Here is a 24,337-nt window from a genome sequence, read left to right on the forward strand (position 1 = left end):
CTATTTTCTTGTAGATTCCGTATTATCGGGAATAATGTATTATGTACTATTATTAAAGTTAATAAAAAAAACCAGATTTTAAGCGAAGTTGACAACATCATTACTTAATTCGATTACATTATGTAAATATTAAATACGATTATTTTAAGTATATGATTGTTTTTTTCTGTCATCTGTGTACTTGAATGTAAAAGACGATTTTTGTTATTTTAGCCTTAAAACGACTAAGTGATACTTAATGATTAAGGTAACTCTGTACGGTAATTGATTTACCAAATAAATCAAAGGAAAAATAAAAGATTGTTTTATTTACACTACAATAATTTATTTAAAGAAACATATAATAAAGCAAAATGGTGTTACAAAGTTAAACAGAAAAATTATATAACTACCTACAATTCTTCGACACGCGATCTGTGAATTGTAAATGTTATTTTTAATTTATTAGACATTAATAATGTATTAACCCTTTTAAGTAATAGTTACCTATTTACTTGTACCTCCTCCTTCTTCTAGGCATCGACACTCCTGAAAAAAAAAAGAATTACACAACAGCTAACACTACGTAACGCCGATGTCACATTTTACGTTAGATCTTGTTTTAAAGTATGCATCTAATATTTTATCTATGTTTCAAACAATTTATTTAATAATGTATTGTTATCCCTTTTATTATCCTCGAAAAAACTGCGATAATTTTTGAATATATCCTTGGAGTAGTAAGGTATAGATTATACTTACCGCACTTACAACGATGGGTCGTTTTTCAGGCATCTTTGGTTCGCCTTTCTTCGCTAACATCTTTGGTGTACAAGTCGGATCCGCAGTACCATCTTTGTAAATCAAAATTGAGATTAATAGAGCAAGAATAATCCTCTCCATAAAGTAATTTTAACTAGGGTGGAGATTTAATAGGAAAGGGATATTTCTTTCCTGCATATTCCTCTGTCCGTCCATTACAATAAGCAATGTTTGTCATCTGCTAAGAAAATTTTTTTACATACCTACGTTGGATTGTCCTTCAGGTGTGCTCATTTTGTACATCTGAAAAAGTTAAACTTTATTGCTTAAGTTTATTTTATGATGCGTACTAAATATACAATATCTGCAAAAAAGCTTTTGATTTTTCCATCTATAGCTTTATAATAGGTAACGGAAGAAGTTCTCAGGTATTGTACTTAAGTTCTTTACCCTGCCGTCCTCTCCCTGGCCCACAGTGGAGGACAGGGGCAAAACATCAGGTCCCCACTGCTTCACGAAGTGGCCGACTCTCGCCACGCGCTGCGCCGGTGTTGTCGTCGTGTGCGAGCCGCCGCAGTAGCGGTTGCAAGTGTGCTTGTCCACATCGGACCTATTAGTAATGAAAGCTTCAAGAAAAAATAGTTGGCGTCCTGTTTTTGGCTCGTTCTGACGGGGATTATTAAGTACTCATTCGATGGATTATAAGGTCGTCGCCAGCCGGTGATTTATGGGGAGGGTCAAATATATTCAAGATTGAGATTAAGAGGGGTAATGTTATTATTTTCCGACATATTTCGTAACTCATTTCATTCATAGTCTTAAAGGCAGAATTGTCAACTCTAGGCTAGGGCTAGGTCTTATATGTATAAAAATTTTGCAATTCACATAGCACGATTATAGATTTTTGTTAATAATTGATTTTGAAACTAACCGCACTTTTTGCGGCGCCTTTGGTGTATGCGCTTGTTTATCAATCTGTTCCCAGTCGTGGAGGTTGCGCTGCTGAAGATTGCTAGCCTGAGCCTTTCGTATAGCATCTTGAATAGAAAAATAATTTTATAGAATATTATAAACGGGTATAACCGCACTTTTCTGTGAAGTTCTGCGTCCCTCTTAATCCTTCATATTTGTAGTATATTTTGTAGCTATTTTTCTTTACAAAATTCGCCGATTATGGATTTTATACTCATTCTCATTGTTTTTAAAATCAAACAATTTATTTCACCTCGTATGGAGATGTAAAGAAAATGAAAAGATATTTGCGCTTGTCTAAATATCTCGCACTGAACGAATGGCATGCGACGGATTTTCATATTGTCTGTTGGAATTCGTTGCGTCGTCACACTCGCGCCTTATTGAACCGAGTGGAAATGTCAGTACTTATCATTTCACCGAGTACGCTATTACTAATGCTTATCAGTTTTATAAAATCTAGACAGTTTACCTAATTCATAACTAAGGTAAGGCTTCATGGAGAGGTTAGCCGGTAAAGGTCTAGACATTGGTATATTTGATTCACCCTCCATTGGCATGACTACCTTAGCATCACACGATATGCAGTTCAAATCTCTGAAAACAATACAAAATTACTCTAATTACTGCTTATTCTCTTGTGTTACTTTTACTTACTTTCTTAAAAAGGAAAATTATTATATTCTACATTATATTTGGTACGTTGGAAGCAAGTGCAAAACGAAGTGCTAAATCAAATGTTTTGTGCATGAAAATCGGTAAGAAATTATAGCTACTAAGGAAATTCTAACGTAAGTGCTTAACCTCATGAGTTTTTTCTTAGCACCAGCCGCTTCTACGGACCGGCGCAACGACGCGATCTGCTTCAGATTGTCTTGTAGCTGCTTCAGCTTTGTGTTGAAGAACTCTTTCACAGGTGACAGTTCCATTTTATCCAGTTTCATTTCTATTTCGCGTTGGATATCGTCGAGCGCTTGTTGCCACAGCGCTTCCTGAAAATATTGGTATCTAAATATATGTGGCTTAAATGTCAGATATAAATCTTGATACAATGTCAGATTTGAGTAGTTTTTCTCGCTTGTGCTTTCTGTTAGAAGTACTTAAATTCTTTGTGACGAAAGATGTTTTCTTTACAAATATTTGAATTTCCTACAAACCTGCATATTAAGTTTCCCGAGAGCGTGGTCCAGACCTCTGGACAGGTCATCACAAGCCAGCTCGAATTGGTCGTGCGACACCTTGCGCGCAAGCAGCCGCAGGTCCGCCTTCTCCGCCATCGCTTCCGTCATGTCGTCACGGTCTAACTTTATCGTCTTAAGTACTTCTATTTGTTCGATTATTGCCTGTATTTGTTTTATAAATTTTAACTAGTACCCTTTATTCTTATTTCTTTGAGTATTCGTGGTAAATAAGCAAATGCTGACAAACTCACTTCATAAATAAGACATTTTAAGACTACGCACTACAAACACACCCATATCCAAATTAGGTAAAACAATTCGCAACATAGATAAGTAGTTCGAAAGAAGTACATAGTATACTAGAAGCAATAACTGGGAATTTGATCATAGGACAATAATTGTTATTAAGAAAGTAAAAAATTGAGATTGTATTAAATATAGAAAAATACGTTTATACGGTCCTGCCGGTCTTCTTTTTCGGAGGCCAAATGCAGAGCCGTTTCGTGCACAAGCTTCAGTTCTTCCTTCATGTCTTGTACGGTCTGGTACAACTTCATTAACCCTATAAGTACAAAATATGTCATAAAACTTTGGTAGATAATTACAATTACCGAGTAGCTTTAAAAATAAATAAAAAATACTAAAAACTGCCCCTGTAGTTAGTTTGGTGTGACAGAAGTCTATGTGCGTCAGACCAACTAACATTTGGTGATCCGCTACGCGCCAGCCTCCTTCTACAATTTCAGTATTACATGGAAGTATTTCTAAATATAAATAATAATAAATTTCTAAGATGATTCATTCACCTTGCAGGTCAGGCGCATTTTCCAATGGCACCTTACTTCCTGTTGATTCCTGCATCCCTGCTACTTGTCTCGATAGATGCTCTATTTGATCTTGGAATGAATTTATCTAACAACAAAGAAAAACATTAAGATCCAATTCCAGTACTATTCGGTTAACTACGATCACTAAGTTTCATGCGAAACCTAAATTGGTTAAGCATAAAATGCTACCAAAATCCAACTAAATAAATAATCATGATAAATTTCTGATATATAGAAGCAATAATTAATTTATACTTCAATTAAAAAGTAGGCATAACACGAGTCGGCCTAACCGGGTGGGTCCGCCGGTTGGTTAGCATTCCACAATTATAAGATTTTCGCGCAATTTCCTATTCCGTACCTCCTTGTGGAATCAACAATCTCCAATTACATTCCATACTATATTTATCTAAAATACTCACAGCAAAATAAATCTTTAGAGATGTTCTTGTTGTGTGTCGTTAGCCAAGTTAAGCATATTTTTTATCTGATCTGACCTCGTTACAGAACATAGTGGGGACTAATTTCACAATTTTTTGGTATTCTCATAATTTGGTTTTACTTAATAGTACTACGCTACTATATGAATATTTAAGAGCAAGTTTGTTTTGCTTCTTCCATCTTTAACTACGAGTAGTGAACACAATTTGTTATGTATATTCTAAGTAGTTAAATTAAATATGTATTTACGTGATCACTAATAATCCCTTCTTGTTTCTTGACTGATTCACAGCATTCCTTCAATTTAGCCTCCACTAAACATATCTTGCCCAAGAGTTCAGCAAGCGGAATTCCCATCTCTTCTTTAATGACTAAGAAACCAATGAAGTGTTTTGTAGTAAATAATTTAAAAGTATTACCGCTTGCCCTTCGATCCAGTATGAGATAGACATATTTTTAATATAAAAATAAATTACCTGGTGGTGGTGCCACTTCTATAGGCGCTGGCGGCAGTACAGGCAACGACGGCGGCATTGTGACAGGATGCTCTGAAATTAAAAATGTTTGACTTTGAGTAGACTCTCACACCTAGAAAGAAATTAGGTCATTAGCCCAAGATATTAACTAAAATATATATTCGTACCCGGACGCAAATCTGCCATTGCTTCAACAAACTCTTTAGCCATATTATCAAGATCAGTTTTTACTTGCTGTATCATTGCACGTAATTCGTTGATTTGCGGCGAAATAGAGCCCACCCTAGGGAAAGCAGGTGGTGTTACGGTTGCCGAGCCAGCTGTGGAAACGCCAGCGGAGCCGGGAGCACTAGTTGCAGTTTCAGGTACTGAGACTGGTTCAGGAGTGGGAGCTGGATCGGGCGTGGGAATAGGCGCGGGGGGCGGCGGCGGTGGCGGGGGCTCTGCAACCGGGGGACTTGGCTGGGGTGGTGGGCTTTCTGCACTGAGTCTAAAAATTAAATTAAAAGAATGACTTTTAGTATTCATTCTGACAAGAAAATACTATTGAGAAAGTTATAAAACTTTTTAATAGTCTATCTTAATACACATACTTTCGTTCTTTCAAAGCTTCCTGTAGGGCGTTAGAGTCAGCGATGAGATCTTCCACGAGAGAGCTGAGCTTGGCGATGCCGGCCTCGGCGGCTTCGAGCCGCGAAGACACATTAAGTGATGTCCACATGTCCGTTATGGCTTTAAGGTTTGTTTGAGATCTAGAAAATGCTTGTTATTTAGCTCCAATTCGAATTTGAAGTAACAAAAATATACAGTGCCACAGAACATTAAATAATTAAGTTTTTAAAAACTGAACATACATAATCAATTAAAAAGCATAGGTCTGCTAGATTTGTACTTGGTTATTACTTAATACTTAAGTAAAAAGGATGTGAAAAATCCGAAGATGTTAATAAATTTACAAGTTTTACTTTGCTAGTTATGACACATATGTTTCTAAATCTACATATTTATGTTCATTTAAGTTTAAAGTGTCCGCACCGAACTTCTTCCAAGATTTCTTCGTTTTTCGGCATGCTGCCGTAGACTCGATTTTTGAGATCTTCTACGGTATTTTCGAGTACATTGAACTTGCTGAGAGTGACAAGTGATAGGCGCTCTATGGAGGCAGGCTGGCTGCGTACTGGAGCTGGCGGTTCCTGCGGCGGGGCTGGCTCTGGCGGCGCTTGTTCTTCGACAGGTGGCTCTGGTGGCTCCTCGGGTTTTAATTTGCGAGATAATGACGGTCCCACCACTGGTAACATTACATTATATGATTATAATATACTATTCTGAAAATGGGTTTTGACTTTATTAGGAGGGTTTTGTCTTGACATTTGGTTGTGAGTTAATATTGGTGGTGCGTCCAGATTGCAATTGAAAAATTAAAAACTAATAGTTAAATAATAATTAAATCGTTTACCCTGTGCTTGTTCAACTTTCTTCGATCGATCCGCTGAAATGTAATAAAATAATCAATAATATTATATTTTATTACTGTTGTCAATCCATTGCAAACATATTGTTTAACAACTCTAAAGTGACACGACACATGCGTACACATTAATCTTAATAAACAAAAAGGTTAAAAAGTTAAAAGTTAGAACATTTATTTCCTATTAAATTCTTGTTGTTCGTTTAATACCTTTTTCTATTTAATTATGGAAAAGAAATCTTACCGACTTCGGATTTTTTCAAGCGTTCCACTGGAAAAGAAAAATATTAATAGTCAAATGTTAATTTGATAAAAACTTTCGTAACTGAAAAGTTAAAAATTATAAAATGAAGGTTCCTCAAGTCCGGTAGCAAAGTAATCTTTTGTACGACGCAACAAGTCAAACGCTAGTTACTAAACATATGTGTAATAGGTGACTTTCTCCAGAAAATTATTATGCTATAGGTATTTTACCGAGATGAGAAATCTTCAAAATTTACTCTGGCTTCTCCGTAAGACAGTTATATGAAATTTGGCTAAAACCTTCTCAGAACCCAATATCGAGTACAACAGATTCTGGGTCCTCAGAAAACGCACCGAAATCCAAAGAAAGGAAGATATTTAACGCTTAAAGAATTATTACACACCTAAGAAGATACTTTCAGTTTTTGGTATATCAGGTGATGGAGCTGAAAATAAAAGTTTTATAATAAGTCTAAATACAAATGAAGGAAAGAAGAAAAATATATATTTAGGTTATAGGGTTATAGGTTAAAAATATATTTAGGCTTTAGGATACGGCCCCTCCGTATCCTAAAGCCTAAATATATTGTTTTTATATGTTGCTTTTTGTGGGGCTCACCTGCACGCGGATCAATCTCTTGTGTCTGAAATGAAATATTAAGCTTTTAGGAGAAATACATTTATAGTGAATAAAATTTACAAGTTCGTTGTTAGGCATATTGACAAAATAATAAATTAATTTATCAAATCAATGGTTAAAGGTATCCAAGGTAATATTAGGTAAAGGTATGGGCGTCGGAAGGAAGAATAAAGAAGTGGCTGCAGCCCCCACCCTAGTGAATAGAAAAATATTAAAATAGATGTACAAACTACTTCCATATGCTAAGATTATTACGCTATAGATCCACATTGATAAGTCAATAAATACTGATAATAAGAACGAATAAGAACGAAAAAAAACCAATTACTATTACCGCCATAGACCTAGCCTAGACTAGGCTGGTCAGTCAGTCAGTCGCAGTCATCATTAATTAAAGAGTTTAGCTTGAAGTACCTTGTTCCCTTCAGTGTCCACGGCATATTCTGTGATGGACACCGTGCGTACATAGTCCCTCCCAACGGGCAGCATATCTGAATCCCCTCGCAGTTCGACGTGCTTGTCTTGCATACGTATCTGTTGTGCCAAGCAGTGTAGCACTATTTGTAGCATACCGAAGTCTACGACACCAACCTAAAATTAGATTTCTCTTATTTACGAAAATACTACTTACCTCTTTTTAAATATTAATTTTGTTTCGATCTACGTAGAATGGGCTAGCAGTAAGCACCTTTATATCGAGCAGTAGCAATTGTATATTAACTTTGCTTTAAAATTAGAACTAAATGAAAGTAAGTAAGCAAGTAAATACTGTCTATAATTTTGAGCTTCGATTTACTTAAGTCAACGAATTGTCAATACGATAATTTTAAGTGGTCCATGTTGACATTGAATCTCGTTGAGTGGTATCCTCTCTCTCTCTCTCTCTCTCTCTCTCTCATTAAAAAAGTTTAAATAATTGAAAGAATTCCGGGAATGATATTGATAAAAAGTTATTCAAATTATTAACATAGTGTAATTTTTTCACTCAACTAGTAAAAAGGTACTAAATTGTTAAATTAAACAATACAATAGTGACCTAATGGCCTAATTACTTTGCTCTAAACACATATTGTATTGAAGTTTTGTTTTCTATATTACTTAGTAGTTTAGCTTCCTACTTTGACTTATAAATTGTCTGGATAACTACTTAAAAGCTCATAACATTCCAATCTATTTCAATATTTTACTTTTTAAGCGTGTTTACTTTTAACTAGTAATTAATTATTATACTAAATAGAATATTCATGTAATTTGTTTTGAAATTCGAAACTAAAACTACACATAGAAAATTTTTCCTGTTTCCAAGTGTAACTATAAAATATGTTTACCTCTGGTGTGCCGATGGCCAGGTCGATCATTGCTCCGATGTCGAGCACGACAGCTTGCTCTTGACTTGACGAGGCTGTCGCTGTCAAATAAGTGATTAATTACATCCTATTATCGTTAAATAATTAAACGAATGTTATCGTGCAATGAAAGGTCATCTGAATCTTTGAACTAGGAGCCCTCATACCGCCACTCGATTACTGACTCTCGTTTGTTAGAACTATATACTAGTAGGTGAAATCACATTCCGATATCGATGGAATATTTTGACTAAATAATGAGCTGGCGTCGACAATGCTTAGCCAGCGTGTTGAAGGATAGTTTAATATTTGAAAATAGATTTAAATTTCAATCAACCATAGGCGCGACTTATATGAGTCCCTTAAACTTATACAGATACTCTTTATGTAAAAGTGAACAGACATGCGGAAAATCGCGGCATCCGTTATCTTAAACTACATATGGTGATTTTAAATAAGCTGCTGATTGATAGAGGAAAGAAAAATCGTCTTTGCCATAATTAGGGAACTGTAGAGAACCTATTGAGCTTTGAAATAATTACCGGTGGATATAAATACAATTTTAAAAGTATTACCTGTCATATTGTCTTTGATTTATCGTCGATGTATTTAAATTAACATTTGATTCACGTCTTGCCTTGATTTGAGTATATTTGATAAATATTTTAAAAACGATAAGATATATTTTGACAATTAGCGTTTGACATTTGTTTATTTTTAAAAGGAATTTAAAAAAGTTTTCATACAGATAAAAATAATAATAAAACAAAAAACCTCCGGAAGTAAGGGACCTTATTTGTTTTATACTTTATTCCGTCTTTTTTCATTCATTAAACAGGTCGTGTGGTCGTGTTTGACCTTAGACAATATTTACAGGTAAAGACGGAGCAGTGCTTTACATTTATAGCTCAAAACCCGTTGTATTCAAGCAAACAATGGGGATGGTCTTCGTAAATCCTTGACCCACTCGGCGAGTTCGTTGTCTGAGAAACTGGCCGTACTCACATCACTAGAGCATGCTTTTTTGTTTTACTTAATTAAATTTGATTACATACCAATCGTTTTAACTACTTTTACTAACTGCCGCCCGCGACTCCGTCCGTGCGGAATTTAAAAAAAAACGTAATAAGTAGCCAATGGATTCTTCCAGACTATGTTCTGCATCTGTGCCAAATTTCATCAAGATCAGTTGAGCCGTTCCGGAGGTACCTTCAAACAAACTTCAATCCATCTAAACATTCGCATTTATAATATTAGTAAGAAGTAAGATAGTATTGCCTTATCTTAAATCGTTGATTTATTTAAACGTTAATTTACTTTAGCGGGTGACCCCCTTTACGTGCTTGAGTAAAAATAACCCTTGACAGCTGTCGTTACTGAGATGTTAAGTGGTTACAACGTTGGGGTCAGAGGTCATTTCTTGTAATGGTTAAAGAGTTGCCGTTAAGTGAAAAGAACTGATTATTAGTCCGTAGACATTTTTGAGTGGCGCTTATTCTGCTTTAAAATTATATTTAATATCCCGCTTGATAAAAAAAAAACATAGGAATTGTCTGATGTTTTGGCTAATACGAGGAAGGTGATTATTTCGAGTATTTACAAAAACTTAACATTAAATTATTAAAAAAAAATCTATTATATTAAAAAGCATTGGAAGGTCTTTTCAATTGAAATGAAAATACCAAAAATGTGTGTGCGATTTTCAAGGAGCAAACAGGTCGAGAAGTCGGGAGCTGGTTTGGTCTGGGTGGTCGGCAGTCGCACCGCGCTTTGTGCTTTCACTTGCAGCCAACAAACCATGACCCCTATCCATAGTGTGGACTTGATTATATTGAATTTATTTGTTTGTTTATGGTAAAGTTCAGTGGCACATTGAGTATACACTGTCCATTTATTCGCACAATATGTTGCGATGTAAATGTGAACTCTGTTTTTCTGACAGATGATTTCTACCACATGTGAAACTACGACTCCCAAAAGTTGCGATGGCAAGAAATTTGGGGTTGTACAGAATTTTTGTTCAAATTTACAGCAGTATTAACTGAAAAATATGTAAATTGTCTATACACAAATATTTATACCTGATTGATTTGTCAAAGTTCCAATTAACATGACCTCATTGGATACATTGTAGTTTAAGTGCTTTAAATGTGATCGTAACAAAATAGTGTCAAGTCATAATTTGGATACTTTGTGTATTTATCCGATCGTAGTTCTGGTAAAAGATGATATCATGCACGAAACTGTCAAAATAAACTATTGGCACTGAGAATATTGACACGTCATGTCAGTGGCTCAGTAGTTAAGAACTACACTTGCAATCTACAGGTCCGAGTTCGATCTCCAAATGTATGTTTTTCGAAAATCCTATGTATATTTATCCGAAGTTTTTACTGCAAATAAATACAAGACGTTTGTGAAGTCCTCATTGTCTTTTCACTGAGTCATCATAACTAAGTCCTAATCAACCGTGAATACGGGCATAACTTCTCTTGGTGGGTATGTATATTGACTACGACGTCGACTGAGAATACTGTTATAATGTAAACTTCTTGTACATTGGGGTTACTTTTTGTCATGTCTATGAATAGATGCGCTGCCTTTAATAGGATTTAAGAGAGGTGCGGTTTGCGGGTGCGGGCTCTTCAACTATTTTAAGCTTAGCTTCGCTTCGGGTTTTGCTGAGTGCTTTGCCGTGTCTACTAGTGACGATTCGACCTTGCGAAATCTCTTACAATACAGCATTTATTGATAAATTATCATTTTAACTAAACTAATTGACAAAAGATTGTTAGTAAAATAATACATTATAGCAGAAATATTGATAATAAACCCCTTACATTAATTACGGTTTGAAAATTTTAGAATTTAATATTTTGCTCTAAAGCACATAACTCTAAAACATTTTTAAGATAAATAGTCATAAATGGTGGTGCGTCGCTCTCTTATCTTACAAAAATAATGTTGAATTAACATTATCTTCCTTAGTTGAGTGAAATAACTTTTAAAATGTTTTTGTTTACACCTTTATGATGACGATCAATCATTACGTCCGTAGACTACAAAGTATTGGGTCGAGGTTTACAAGAAATTATAATTTACATTTATAATAATAGGTTTTACATAGTAATAGCTGATATAGGTTGACATTTTAAAATAAAAGGCAAAAAATGATTTCATTTTAAATGTAATATGCACTTGTAAGAAGGTAGTACATCATCGCTAGTTTTTATCTCTTTGTCTTCTTCAAATTGAGTAAGAAGGATGAAAATATGTTCTAAAAACATTTTCAGCAGTAAGAAACGCACAGATATTGTGAAGGATTTGCCTCACATTTTTATGGTTACATCAAATATTTGTCTTACATATTCAAAAAGGAGATAAAACGCAGGAAAAACTAGATAAATTGGATGCAAGCACGTTCACAGATGCTGGCTTTGTTATCTGGTGACCACTAAGATCCTCTCCTTGTTTATACATCTAGTTAACGCGTCCTCGCTAAAGAATATAACGCGTCCGAACTCTATCAATGTTGTAGGTCAGCACGCTCTCACCATTCTATGGTAATTTACGATACACTGAATGATAGGTAATGTATCCAAATTACAGCTAGCGGCGTGCGAGCGTTAATTCATAATCGCCCGAAGCAAGAAACAACATTCGCTATCCATAAAGTAGCTTAATCCCCCGCTATCCCACAGGAATGTCAATGGGCAAGGTAAACGAAGTTGCCGCGTACCTGACCGTTTATAAAGTGCTGTTTGGTTTGGTTCATATTTCGGCGAAATGTGAGGCTTCTATAATTTTTTTTTATCCGGCAGGTGACCGGTTGCGCGAGAGGGACGGACGGATCCTCGCCTCGAGAGCTCCGAAAGCTCCCCAAGAGGCAAGAGATGGCAGTTCTTGCCTTGCGAACAGTCTCGCGCCGTCATTGGCAGGGATTACACGCGTCGTGCGTTCCTGTCGTTTTTGCTAAAGTTCAAACGTCAAAAACTTTGCGTACGTTAAATTGTTTTAATCTTTGTTTTAGTTTTGTTTAAAACCTATCTATAGGTGAACTCTCAATACAAATTAGTGTCTTTTTTAATTATTATTGTCCTATGAGTTTTTTTTTTCTATTTTGTGACTGATTTTGAGGAAAGCTTGTGTTGAGTGCATGCAAGATCCTGTTGCACCTTTATTAACGGTGAGTATTTTTAACGACTTCATATATATCTATGAACGTTCTAAATTAAGTAATGTTATGTTTCTTACTATAATCATTTACTCGCACCTGTGTTATAACTTAAACACTTGTCACAAAATAAACGTGTAATTCAATTAATAAAAAATGAAACAGATTTTATCATTCGTACTGTTGTTATTAAATCTAATAAACATTTGTTAACGAATAAATAGCGACATTGCAATTTTAGGTCTATTTAATTAAAGTACCCGCACTATTTTATTAAATATGCCATTTTTCTCAAGGACGGCTTATAAAAGGTCGCTTATTTCTTGTAATGAGGTCGAAATGAAAAAATAAATTTATTAATGGAAATCACCATTACGTTTAAGCAATTTATCGTAATTCTTTTATATCACTCTTCAGTAATTTGAAAAGATAATTTCAATTTCCGTGATTAGTTTACTATTATTATAATAATAATGCTGATATTTTTAATAACAATTACATTTAATAGAATTATTTTTAAATTGATTAGTTTTAATGCTGAATTAACTGTCTACAAATTAATTTGAAAGTACCTATCTATTATAAATAATTGAACATCGTATACGACGAAGTGTCGCCTCGGAGTCTGCCGGTGTGGACCACACCGTACTCGGGGATTACTTAATTAAGTAAATTACATACCTGCAACTTATTCAATGAGACCTTTGCTCACTTATTTGCAGCGTTCCAACATTTATTTTTAAATTCCTTGAAGTAATAAAAGTCTTTGATCGTTTTAACTTATATTTTCTATGTGAAATAACATACATAGTGTACAACTTAAAAAAGAAATTGTCACGACATTTATGTTGCGATTTTTTTATAATATTCTAATATTGTATTTAAGTAAGTTCACATTTTTCATTTCGTATTTACGTCTTTTTATGCTGTTTAGGGACAATATTATAATAATATTTTTTTTTTACTTTTCGGAAAACTTAATTTATTTTGATAATCCTGCACGGAGTGAAAGCGAGTTCGTGTTGAATTAAATGGCTTATCGGTAATTCAATCTCAATGGAGTAATGAATGAATACATTCGGATGAATTAGTTTTAACATTTAAATATTAAGAAACTTTCAGATTCAATAGTCAAATAAAACATCATAGAATTTCTTTCTTTTTAGCTCTCGCTTGAACTGCTTAATTCTTATCTTATATATATAAAATAAAGTCGTGTTAGTTACACTATTTATAACTCAAGAACGGCTGAATCGATTTGACTGAAAATTGGTGGGCAGGTAGCTTAGAACCAGGAAACGGACATAGGATAATTTTAACCCCGTTTACTATTTTTCATTCCGCGCGGACGAAGTCGCGGGTAGAAGCTTGTAGTATATAAAAAACTCAACAATATAACAAAGATATAATGAGAAATTCATAAAAGGCAAGGCTAGTTGTGTTCACAAATAGACAACTGCAAGAAGGAACCCCAACTTTACATCTAAAATGTACCTCTGCTTCAGTGGACACTTTCAGCGTTTGTACTTGCAATCTTCTAAGATGTGGTGAGAATTTGAATGAGAAAATTGTACATCTAACGCTGCAACCTTTGTTGCTAAGGTCATCGACCCACACTTTACGCAACCCTGTCTTCAACCATGCTTCAGGGATGTTACAAAACTTGTTTCGTGTTTCTATATTCGTCCGATGATATACAATCTTATAAAATCTTTGACTTACATAAAAAATTTAAAATATTTAACACTAGTTTTTGCCCGTGACTGTCCGCGCGGAAATAAAAAATAATAATATCTAGTAATAAATATAGCCTATGTTACTCAGTGATAACGTAGCTTTCTAATGACAAAAGAATTTTTGAAATCGGTTCAGTAGTTTTTGAGTTTATGTGTTACAAACAAAAATAAAAATCTTACCTCTTTATAATATTAAGTATATTTATCAAATCTGTGCGGTAAAATATTGTGTCGTTAGTATTGCAATGTCATGAATATCTCAATACACTAAGACTACATTTCCTTTTTCTGCTATTAGTGATGTATCGGTATAAATCACACAAATATTTCACGATACATTTAAACTCGATATCTTCTGTATGATAGTCGATAAACGTTGCCTCACTCCATGTTTGTGAGGCGATGCAGCCGTATTTGAGTTGCACTCGGCTACGTCGGAGAGCCCTTTTAAAACTATATATTTGTGTTTTACGAGACTGACGTATCTAAAAGTTTTATAACATTGACATTAAAATGAAGTGGACTATAAATTGTGTGCGTTTAACCTGCGCAATCAACTAAAAAGCTTTCCTACTGCAAGCGGCCGGGTCAAAGTTCTAGAGTTAGTTCGGAGTTGATTGCTGACTGTTATTGATTGGATGTTGATTTTAATGAAGGCTTGCATAATGATAAGTGTAAAAGTATTAAAAAGAGTCGCTCATTAGACGGAACGTATATGTCATGGACAGATATTAAAATTGGCCATTTCATCATATGACGCCTAATAAATGTTTCTATTTTTAACGTAAGAGTATTCTTATTTTCTTAAACTTTTACTAGATTTAATTAATACAGTTTCATGTTTGAGTCATTTCTCTGTTAATTACTTTCCTTCTGTGGAATTGATTTGGTTTTTTCTTACGTTCCACTTCGATCGTGTTGTATGTAGTATTCATATTGAATCGCCAAGCAGATATCTTCATTTCTAATGTCTATTTATAATTTCTTCATAGTAATATATTCACCGTTTATATTTCCATACAATTAATAGTGAATTTTGCTCTCAAATATCTCGATTATTACGTATTTGCAATGCCAATTTAATTAACTAATTTAAAATTCAATATTTTAATGAAAAAACATAACTAATAACATATTTACAAGCGTAGATTTTTTATGCTGATGTTTACTGCAATGCGATGTACTGACAACTAAAGGGGAAAGATTAAAACAGGGTAGGGTAGGGGAGGGGATTAACAGGCCGAGATTGGATTATCTTGATCTAATACGAATTGTATTGGAAGGATTCCTTGTTGTCGTTAGAGTTGTATATGAACTGGTATTTGATATCCACAACAGAACTGTGCAGTGAATTGTGAAGTGTTATTCTATTTTTCTTAGAATTTACGATCCAAAATTAAACATATTAAAGATATATATATAGCTTTACCTTAAAACATTTTATGTTTACTACAAGTTAGCAGAAGTTAAATTAAATACGATAAAATTAACTTTACTATGGAAGGCTCCTAGTATGGAACGGTAGATAAAATTACTGAATTAATGCATACTAGACGCATTATGGGAGGTAACGACTAAATACTCTATTGTAGTGTTGGCCCTGTGTTCCTTTAACTGATGAATAAAAGAATAGCATCATAAAACAACAGCGTTTATACGACTTTAATGGTAAAGTTATTTTGCTAGTGTCCTTCGATTACTATGACATAAATAATGCAGTTACGGAATGGTCGAGTGTTTCATACATACACATGTGATATTTGACACGAATTTAAGTGTTGACAGTATTGCTTTTCCTTGAAATAGTTGATAAACATGCATTTTATACACGAATAACCGTGGGTTTCTGAGACCGAAATCCATGTATAAAATATGTCGTCATCCCTGTCCACTATCTTTGACAATACAGAGATAAAATATGTTTTAAATGGAAGATTTCTTCTCAGAAACCCACGGTAACAAGCACTTCTTGTCCCTTCACTTAAGCTTTACATAATCAACAAGATGTACGTAGAAGTATTTATTAAATTTAAGCCTAAGGTGGCCTATATGTGTTCAGTATCAAATTACAGATGTCTAAATTTGGCAATTGGAACACTGTTGGATAACTGACATAGATTTTTTAAAGCATTCACAAAGAATGAAGTATTAAGTCCGTTGTCCGTTTGCCCTCTTCTCTTATAAAAAAAATAATTAAAATACTTGCTGGTTCTCGTGAAATTGGGAACATTAAATCATAATGTGTAAAACTTTTCGCATATTTCTCACCGTTTCATTGATTTTAACAGCGCTACGCTAAAGACATTCTCTTCTTCGTAACTTTACTATGTAATCATTTATGCAAACCACAAATAAAGTTAACGTTTCAAAGACAAAGTTACAGAGTTGTTCAGTAGTTTTTGCTTGAGTGTGAGAAAAGTTTATACATGCGTCTTTATCAACTCACTTTTATATAAGTGAAGATTTTACTCCTGTTGAATTAACCTGTAATTCCCTATTAACCTGAAATTCTACTGATGTAAACCTTGTTATCTCCGTTCTTTCTAACTGAATGAGAGATAAAATTATATATTCTTACTAGCTGTCGCCCGCGACTCCGTCCGCGCGCAGTAAAAAAAAACTTAATAGGGGTATGAAAAATAGATGTTGGCCGATTCTCAGACCTACTAAATATGCTCACAAAATTTCATGAGAATCGGTCAAGCCGTTTCGGAGGAGTTTAACCACAAACACCGAGACACGAGAATTTTATATATAAGATAAGATACAAGTGGTTCGACAGTAGAAGCTAATAGCTATATCTACATACACACTTTGGTTAAGTTTAAGTATTAGTTAGGAACTACTTTTAGATAGGATCAATTTGGTAGCGGATTTGCATCTAATTCAAGACTGTTATATAAGTATTTTTAATCAAGTTAACCACATAATTCTCGCTTGTAGACCTTTTTTAAATGTGTGTTTTCGTATCTACTATTTTATTATTGCGATCAAAATGTTAATTGCATTTTATAAAGGGATCTTAAGGTCGATGGAAACATAATCATAGGTCGATTACGCTTTGAGCTATAACCAATCTCCATATAAATCTTTTGGCGAGATGGAGTGGTCACGATACATCGCCGGCGGGTTCTCTGATGTGTTCCTAAATGAAATCCCTCGTCGTTTTCGAGAAACGTGTTTGGCTGATGTAATGAGTTTTAAGCTTCGTTTACACGTGTATATGAATACTTATTATTATGCCTTACATGTTCTAGAAGTCTGATGAAATCGCGAAAGATAAACAAATCTCATGGGTGGTTCTTTCAGACGAGATCAATGTGATAATCGATCATGTTTACATCTGACCTCTGTTACTCAGTGATAATGTTGCTTTCTAATGGTAAAAGATTTTTTTTAAATCGGTCGTTTAGTTTTCAAGTTTACCTGTTACATACAAACTCATAAATATTTTATTTTTATTAATATAGATAACTGTCGTAGTAATTACGAAAAATACAATCATCGCACTCTAACCTATTACAAGAGTTAATTAACTTTAACATAATTTTCATTCCCTTCCCGATGGCAACATAAATACCATAACAGTAATACATTGAAGTGCCCTCTCCCCATGTAGAATGACCGCCGCTGCGGGACCAGCCAGTGCAACAAAGACCACAATAGTCCGATTGAATGACAATAGCCTTCGACACGGACCACTGCCGGCGCTCCCCATTGCCATCAACCGGCACTAAACCTGTTATAAACAAAGTTAATTTTAAACGTTACGTCGCAGAGAACAAAGCTTATTTTTCATTACACTTTACCTTTAAGCATCCTAAATCAGACAATGTTTGGATCTCGCGTTACGATGGATATCGTACAGAATGCATGTTTCACGGTTTGAAATATTTATACTCACATACGATGTGGACATTCCGTCGTGCTCGCCAACATAGTTTAGTTTAGGGTGAGTTTTCCTAATATTCCTAACATATTCCCTTAAGATACATACATGTAACTATATTACTGTTTGTTATTTTTAGCTTATATTTAGATATGTGTTTGGATTTGAAATGAAACTTCTTCGGATAGCTTATTTGCGTGTAATTAAATTTTAACAATTTTGTAATGACTAAACAACGTTAAGTGTTAAGAATGGTAGTCGTTAAGTGATAGAAGTAGTGGCGCCCCGTAGTGGTCTTAATGCATCAACATCGTTGCGCGCCGGCGAATAGGATGTCCGTATATGATCCCTGAAGCTAGTCACGAGTGATGCGTAGACATGCCCCCCGCCTTGGAGCAAATGCCTCCAACGATGATGAAAGAAGAAGAATGAGAAGTTATGATTCATACTCCTCCTTAAAAAGTGGACATATCCTGGGGTACGATCTTTGTATCACTCCGTTAGCTGTTCGAATGTCAGCTATGCGTGCCAGTCCATCCTTTCCAGGGAAAGTGCGTATGACTCGTCCAAGGCGCCATTTGAGTGGTGGCGCATTTTCATCTTTGATGAGTACCAAAGTGTTGGGTACTATGGTGTCGGTGTTGTTCTGCCATTTAGTCCTAGTCTGGAGCTCAGCAATGTACTCCTGCGACCAGCGTTTCCAGAAGTTCTGACGTAGTTGCTCGATGCGCTCGTATCGGACCAGGCGTGAAGTGTTTGCAGCTGTGAGATCTTCGCTTGCAGGTGCAACGAGCGGTCGGCCAATCAGGAAATGGGCTGGTGTGAGAGGAAGTAGGTCGTTTGGGTCAGAAGACATGGGATACATGGGTCTGGAGTTTAGGATGGCTTCAATTTGTGTTAATAATGTAGAAAATTCCTCATAAATAAGGTTTACATTCCCTACACGTCGAAGATGGTATTTGACCGACTTGACCCCTGCCTCCCATAAACCACCAAAGTGTGGTGAATAGGGAGGAATAAAACTAAACTTAATGTTTTCATTTGAAGCGAAATTTAAAATATCTTTTTCACATAAAGTTAAAAAATTTGAAAATTCCTTTGATGCGCCTACAAATGTTTTTCCGTTATCTGAGAAGATCTGCGCAGGTTTACCACGACGAGATAAGAACCTTTTTAAAGCCATTAAGTACGCCTCAGAGCTAAGACTCGTAACTAACTCTAAGTGCACTGCCCGAGTTGTGAAACATATAAATAGACAAATATAGCATTTTTCGAGTTTCGAACCTCTTCCCTTACGATTCAATATGACCATAGGTCCTGCGTAATCCACACCGCAACGTATAAATGGATACCCCGGCTCTAATCTTTCGATTGGTAAGTTACCCATTTTTATTGATAAGGCTTTTCCTCTCTGACGAGTACATGTAACGCACTTATGCACTGTCTGCTTGGCTAAGTCACGACCCTTGAGTGGCCACCAATTATCCCTTACAGTAGCCAAAAGCAACTGAGGACCAGCATGGAGTAGACGTTTATGTTCAAATTCAAATAACAGGCGAGTAAATGTGTGTTTAGAACATAACAATATCGGACACAATACAAAATTGTTAAAATTTAATTACACGCAAATAAGCTATCAAAAAAAAAAAAAAAAAAAAAAAAAAAAAAAAAAAAAAAAAAATTTAATTACACGCAAATAAGCTATCCGAAGAAGTTTCATTTCAAATCCAAACATAAATTTGGTCCTTCGAGCCGGATGTTTTTTATTATAAGAAAATGTTTCCGAGTTCACTAATCTACCTCCTACTCTAATAATGCGATCGGAATCTAGAAATGGATTAAGACTAGATATGTTTCTCATAGACTTAATTTCTAAGTTTTTATCTAACGCATTGATAATATCCGGAAACGACATCTGTTGTGTTATGCGAACCAAAACTAAAGTTGCTTTATTTAATTCATCAGACGTGAGCGGGCCGAAGTTACGCTGTGACTCATCACTAAGGCGCGAATTATGAATGAATCGTAACAAATAAGCTGCGGCACGTCTCATTCGACTAAAATTAGAAAAACGTTCAAAATTAAAAATACTAGTCTCACTTGATTGTGTAAATAATGAATTAATGTTTGATTTTATTTCTGGTAAATTTTGTAAATCAATAATTTCGTTGTTATTGCGAGTAAAATTTGATTTATTATCAGTTAAAAATGCTGGCCCGTGCCACCAAATATCCGAATGTTGGAGTACATCAAGCGTGACTCCACGTGATAAAAGGTCAGCCGGGTTGTCTTTACCAGCAACATGTAACCACGGCAATTCACCAGTCAACTCATTAATCTGTACTACTCTGTTTTGAACGAACGGTTTTAATAAATTAGGTGAAATTTTAATCCAATTTATGACAATAGTTGAGTCAGACCAAAAGTATATATTGTCAAATGTCAATCTTAATGACTTGCTTATTTTTTGGTATAATTTGGCGCCAACTAAAGCGCCGCATAACTCAAGTCGCGGGATAGTAACTGGTTTAATTGGTGCTACCTTACTCTTCGCACAAAGCAGTCTTACTGTCACCGGTATATTGTCGCTATACGTGCTAATGTATGCGCATGCACCGTATGCATCTTGTGACGCATCCGTGAATATATGTAAATCTGTGTATGTTACATCTAATCCTCTTACATGGCGAGGAATTTTTATATTTTGTAAATATTGAAGCGTATGAATAAAACGTTGCCATATTAACAGAATATTGTTAGGTACCGGCTCATCCCAACTTAATTTACAAAGCCACAATTTTTGTAAAAGTATTTTTGCGATTATAATTGAAGGTGCTAACAATCCTAAAGGATCGTAAACCTGAGAAATAACAGATAAAATAACGCGCTTAGTGACATGAGTCACGTTATTTTCGATCTTTGTAGTGAAATATAATAAATCTAAATTATTTTGCCAACCAATACCTAAAGTTTTAGTTAAACAATTCTCACCTAACAATAGTTCTTTTGTTTGCGCTGTGTCTGAATTTTCTGAATTAAACATCCATTTTCTCAAATGAAAGCAACCTGATTTTAAAACGTCACTAACTTTGGTACAAATGTCTAATAAAACTTGTTTGTTATCATGTCCTGTTATCAAATCGTCTACAAAAAAATCTTCGTCTATTATCTGCTGTATTACGTCATCGTTGCACTCGGACGCCAGCTGTTTGATGCATCGAATGCTTAGATAAGGAGCGGACGCGGTACCGTACGTCACGGTATTAAGTTGGTATACACCGAGATCGTCCAATTTATTTTCACGCCACAGAATTAATTGTAGATTTCTTTGATCGGGTTGAATATTAATTTGTCGATACATTTTTTCGACATCAGCGCATGCAACAAATCTAAATTGACGAAAACGTAATAATATTGAGAAAACGTCATTGTGTAAACTAGGACCAATAAACTGAATATCATTAAGCGATTTTCCCGATGTGGATTTTGCGCTTCCATCGAAAACCACCCTAAGTTTAGTGGTACTACTTTGCTCTCGTAAAACGCCGTGATGCGGTAGGAAATAATATGGCGACGAATACTGAGAGACTCGACTCATGTGTCCTAAACTTAAATATTCATTCATAAAATCGCAATATAATGTTTTGTATTCAGGCGAGCACCTATCTAATTTTCGTTCTAATGCGAGAAATCTATTTAATGCGAGTGCATAAGTATCACCCAGTGTGTCACTAGGCTCCGCTAATGGAATGCGCACAAAAAACCGTCCCGTACTGTCGCGATATGTACTTTGCACAAACAGTGTTTCGCATAAGGATTCGTCTTTTGTGTATTTTTGTTGTGGAACTAGTTCTTCCAATTCCCAGAATTGCCTAAGTTGTTTTTCTAGTCCTTGCGAATAATTACATTGAACTCGATTAATGCGTGAAGTTTTTACATGTAACAACGAACCAGAGATTAGCCAACCCAACTTAGTGTTCTGCAGATATGGACCACTACTTAGTCTAATTAAGCCGTCGTTTAATAATTCCCAGAATTTATCCGCTCCGATTAGTATTTCAATTTCTGACGGCGAATAAAAATCGGGATCCGCTAACTGTATATTGTCAGGGATATTTATGAGTGATTTTGAACCTAAAGATGGCAATTTAGCTGTGATCTGAGACAAAACTAGACAATTAAGGCGCGTATTATATTGGGAAGTCTTAGATCTCAAGTTGATTTCACATGACTGTGTGGAATTAGTGACAGAGTTACCTACTCCGGACACTTGAACAGAGGACTGTATTAAATTAAGATTAAGTTTTTTACATAAAGGCTCTGCAATAAAGCAATGTTGACTACCATTATCTAATAAAGCGCGTGTAGTGTGGAAACGATTATTCTTATCTGCAACCTCCACTAAAGCTGTGGATAGCAGTACAGTCTCTAATAATGAATGAGTTGTACTTTGATGCGTTGTGTGTGAAGCAGAATGTAATGTTGTTGTGTTTTTGGATTTATAACTAGTTGCGTCCTGTGGCGTTTCTCGCGAATCATACACAACAGTTGCTGATGTTTGCGCACCGTCATTAGAGTCGTGAATTAAACTGTTATGTTTCTTATTGCATAACCTACAAGGACCGAACCAACATTCATTAATTGAATGGTTCGCGCGTAAACAATTACGACACAATTTATTTTCATCAATGAATTTTATTCTATCCTTTATAGATAAATTCAAAAATGAATCACAAGAATATAACGGGTGATTAGCGTGACACATAATGCAATTACGAGAACGTTTAGACTTAACACTATTATTATAATTATGTTGTTTATCTTGTGTCGATACTAAGCTGTGTGATTTTTTCGCACTACCCTCAGATGTATTTATCGATTTACTGTGTGCTAAATTAATAGTTTCTAATACGTCAGCCCTATATTTAAGAAAAGTAATTAAATCATCGAGCGATAATCGATTGGTAGGTGGGGTTTGGCTATGAATAATTGTACTTTTATGTGTCTCCCATTCTCTCTCGGTTGATGGATCAAGTTTAGATGTCATTAAATAAATTATTAAAGTGTCCCAATACTCGGTTGGTTCACCGAGGTTTTTAAGGGAACGCATATTTTTAAGTACGTTATCTATTAATTTTCTAATGTGAGCAGATGATTCTTTATTGAGTGACGTAATAGAAAACAAAGCCTTTACGTGGTTTTGCACGAGTAAACGATTGTTATTATATCTATTTTCCAATAACTCCCATGCTACGTTGTAGTTCTCAGACGAGAGTGCCAATGATTTAATTACCAATAATGCACTACCAGAGAGAGATGACCGTAGATAGTGGAATTTTTGTACGTTGTCTATTTCTGTAGAATTGTGGATAAGAGAAAGATAAGTATCGCGGTACTCCAACCACTGATCATATGACCCGTCAAAGGAAGGTAATGAGATAATGGGTAATTTTACATTAGTAGAAACTTTGGGCACATTTTGAACACTATTTGAATTTATAAGGCATTTAGATTTAGCAACGTAAGCGTAATACTGGCTTTCAAAAGATTCCCTCTCAAGTGACTCTTTTTCCATCAGACTTTCTGGAGTTTTTAAGTCGATTTCATCCTGAATGTCTGAATATTGCTGCAACAAGGACTCGGCCTTTTGCAAACGAGTTTCTAATTCCATCGCAACTAATTCACTGAACGACCTTTCTACAGAATCTACATATTTTATGAATAGTGTTAATTTACCCCGAACAATTCCCCTTTTTTTGTTTAATTCCCTAACGATATCATCGCTATTCTTAGCCATTATGAGTTTATGGAAGACAGAGGCAAATACTTACAACGTACTTTAACATATATTGAGGGTAACCGATAATAATGCGACTTGTTATTATCTAAATTGCTTTACGATTTAATGATCACACACATATTATTAACACAAATGAAGCACTGAATACTAGGAAATATGAAGGATTAGAAAGAATGACTGACCTGACCGTTTGATGCAAGGCCTGGTGATGATGATGATGATGCTGGTATCGAGCGTCCGATTTATGCTGGTCGCGACGATTCCTTTTGATGCCTCCGGCGATGAAGGTCCAAATTTATGTTTGGATTTGAAATGAAACTTCTTCGGATAGCTTATTTGCGTGTAATTAAATTTTAACAATTTTGTAATGACTAAACAACGTTAAGTGTTAAGAATGGTAGTC

General features: G+C 35.1%; 2 protein-coding genes across 2 annotated transcripts in view; one reads left to right on the forward strand and one right to left on the reverse strand.

The window, feature by feature from the left end:
- Positions 1-486: 486 nt before the first annotated feature.
- Positions 487-9,010, reverse strand: LOC106712258. The gene is made up of 22 exons (XM_014504753.2): positions 8,911-9,010; positions 8,318-8,397; positions 7,404-7,580; positions 6,969-6,993; positions 6,754-6,795; positions 6,351-6,377; positions 6,095-6,127; positions 5,674-5,926; positions 5,232-5,390; positions 4,806-5,128; positions 4,639-4,710; positions 4,412-4,533; positions 3,701-3,806; positions 3,344-3,456; positions 2,871-3,056; positions 2,518-2,705; positions 2,186-2,310; positions 1,673-1,778; positions 1,192-1,351; positions 1,005-1,044; positions 742-833; positions 487-528 (listed from the first exon to the last, which is right to left on the reverse strand). The coding sequence occupies exons 1-22, from the start codon at positions 8,915-8,917 to the stop codon at positions 487-489; spliced, it is 2,478 nt and encodes an 825-aa protein (XP_014360239.2). The 5' UTR covers positions 8,918-9,010.
- A 3,261-nt stretch (positions 9,011-12,271) lies between these two features.
- LOC106712424 (extracellular sulfatase SULF-1 homolog) overlaps positions 12,272-24,337 on the forward strand; it is a 67,386-nt gene continuing 55,320 nt past the window's right edge. Inside the window, exon 1 of the mRNA XM_045686682.1 lies at positions 12,272-12,521. The gene's annotated coding sequence lies outside the window, so the exon portion shown is untranslated. The remainder of the gene's footprint in view (positions 12,522-24,337) is intronic.

Source organism: Papilio machaon, chromosome 3, assembly GCF_912999745.1.
Source record: "Papilio machaon chromosome 3, ilPapMach1.1, whole genome shotgun sequence".
NCBI classification, from domain to species: Eukaryota; Metazoa; Arthropoda; class Insecta; order Lepidoptera; family Papilionidae; genus Papilio; species Papilio machaon.

Excerpts from the sequence above, each read along its gene's own strand:
- LOC106712258 (XM_014504753.2), bottom strand. Across the intron at positions 4,534-4,638 it reads AGAAGTGGCACCACCACCAG|TCATTAAAGAAGAGATGGGA; the intron begins GTAATTTATTTT and ends TTGGTTTCTTAG. Across the intron at positions 834-1,004 it reads TGAAGGACAATCCAACGTAG|ATGGTACTGCGGATCCGACT; the intron begins GTATGTAAAAAA and ends TGATTTACAAAG.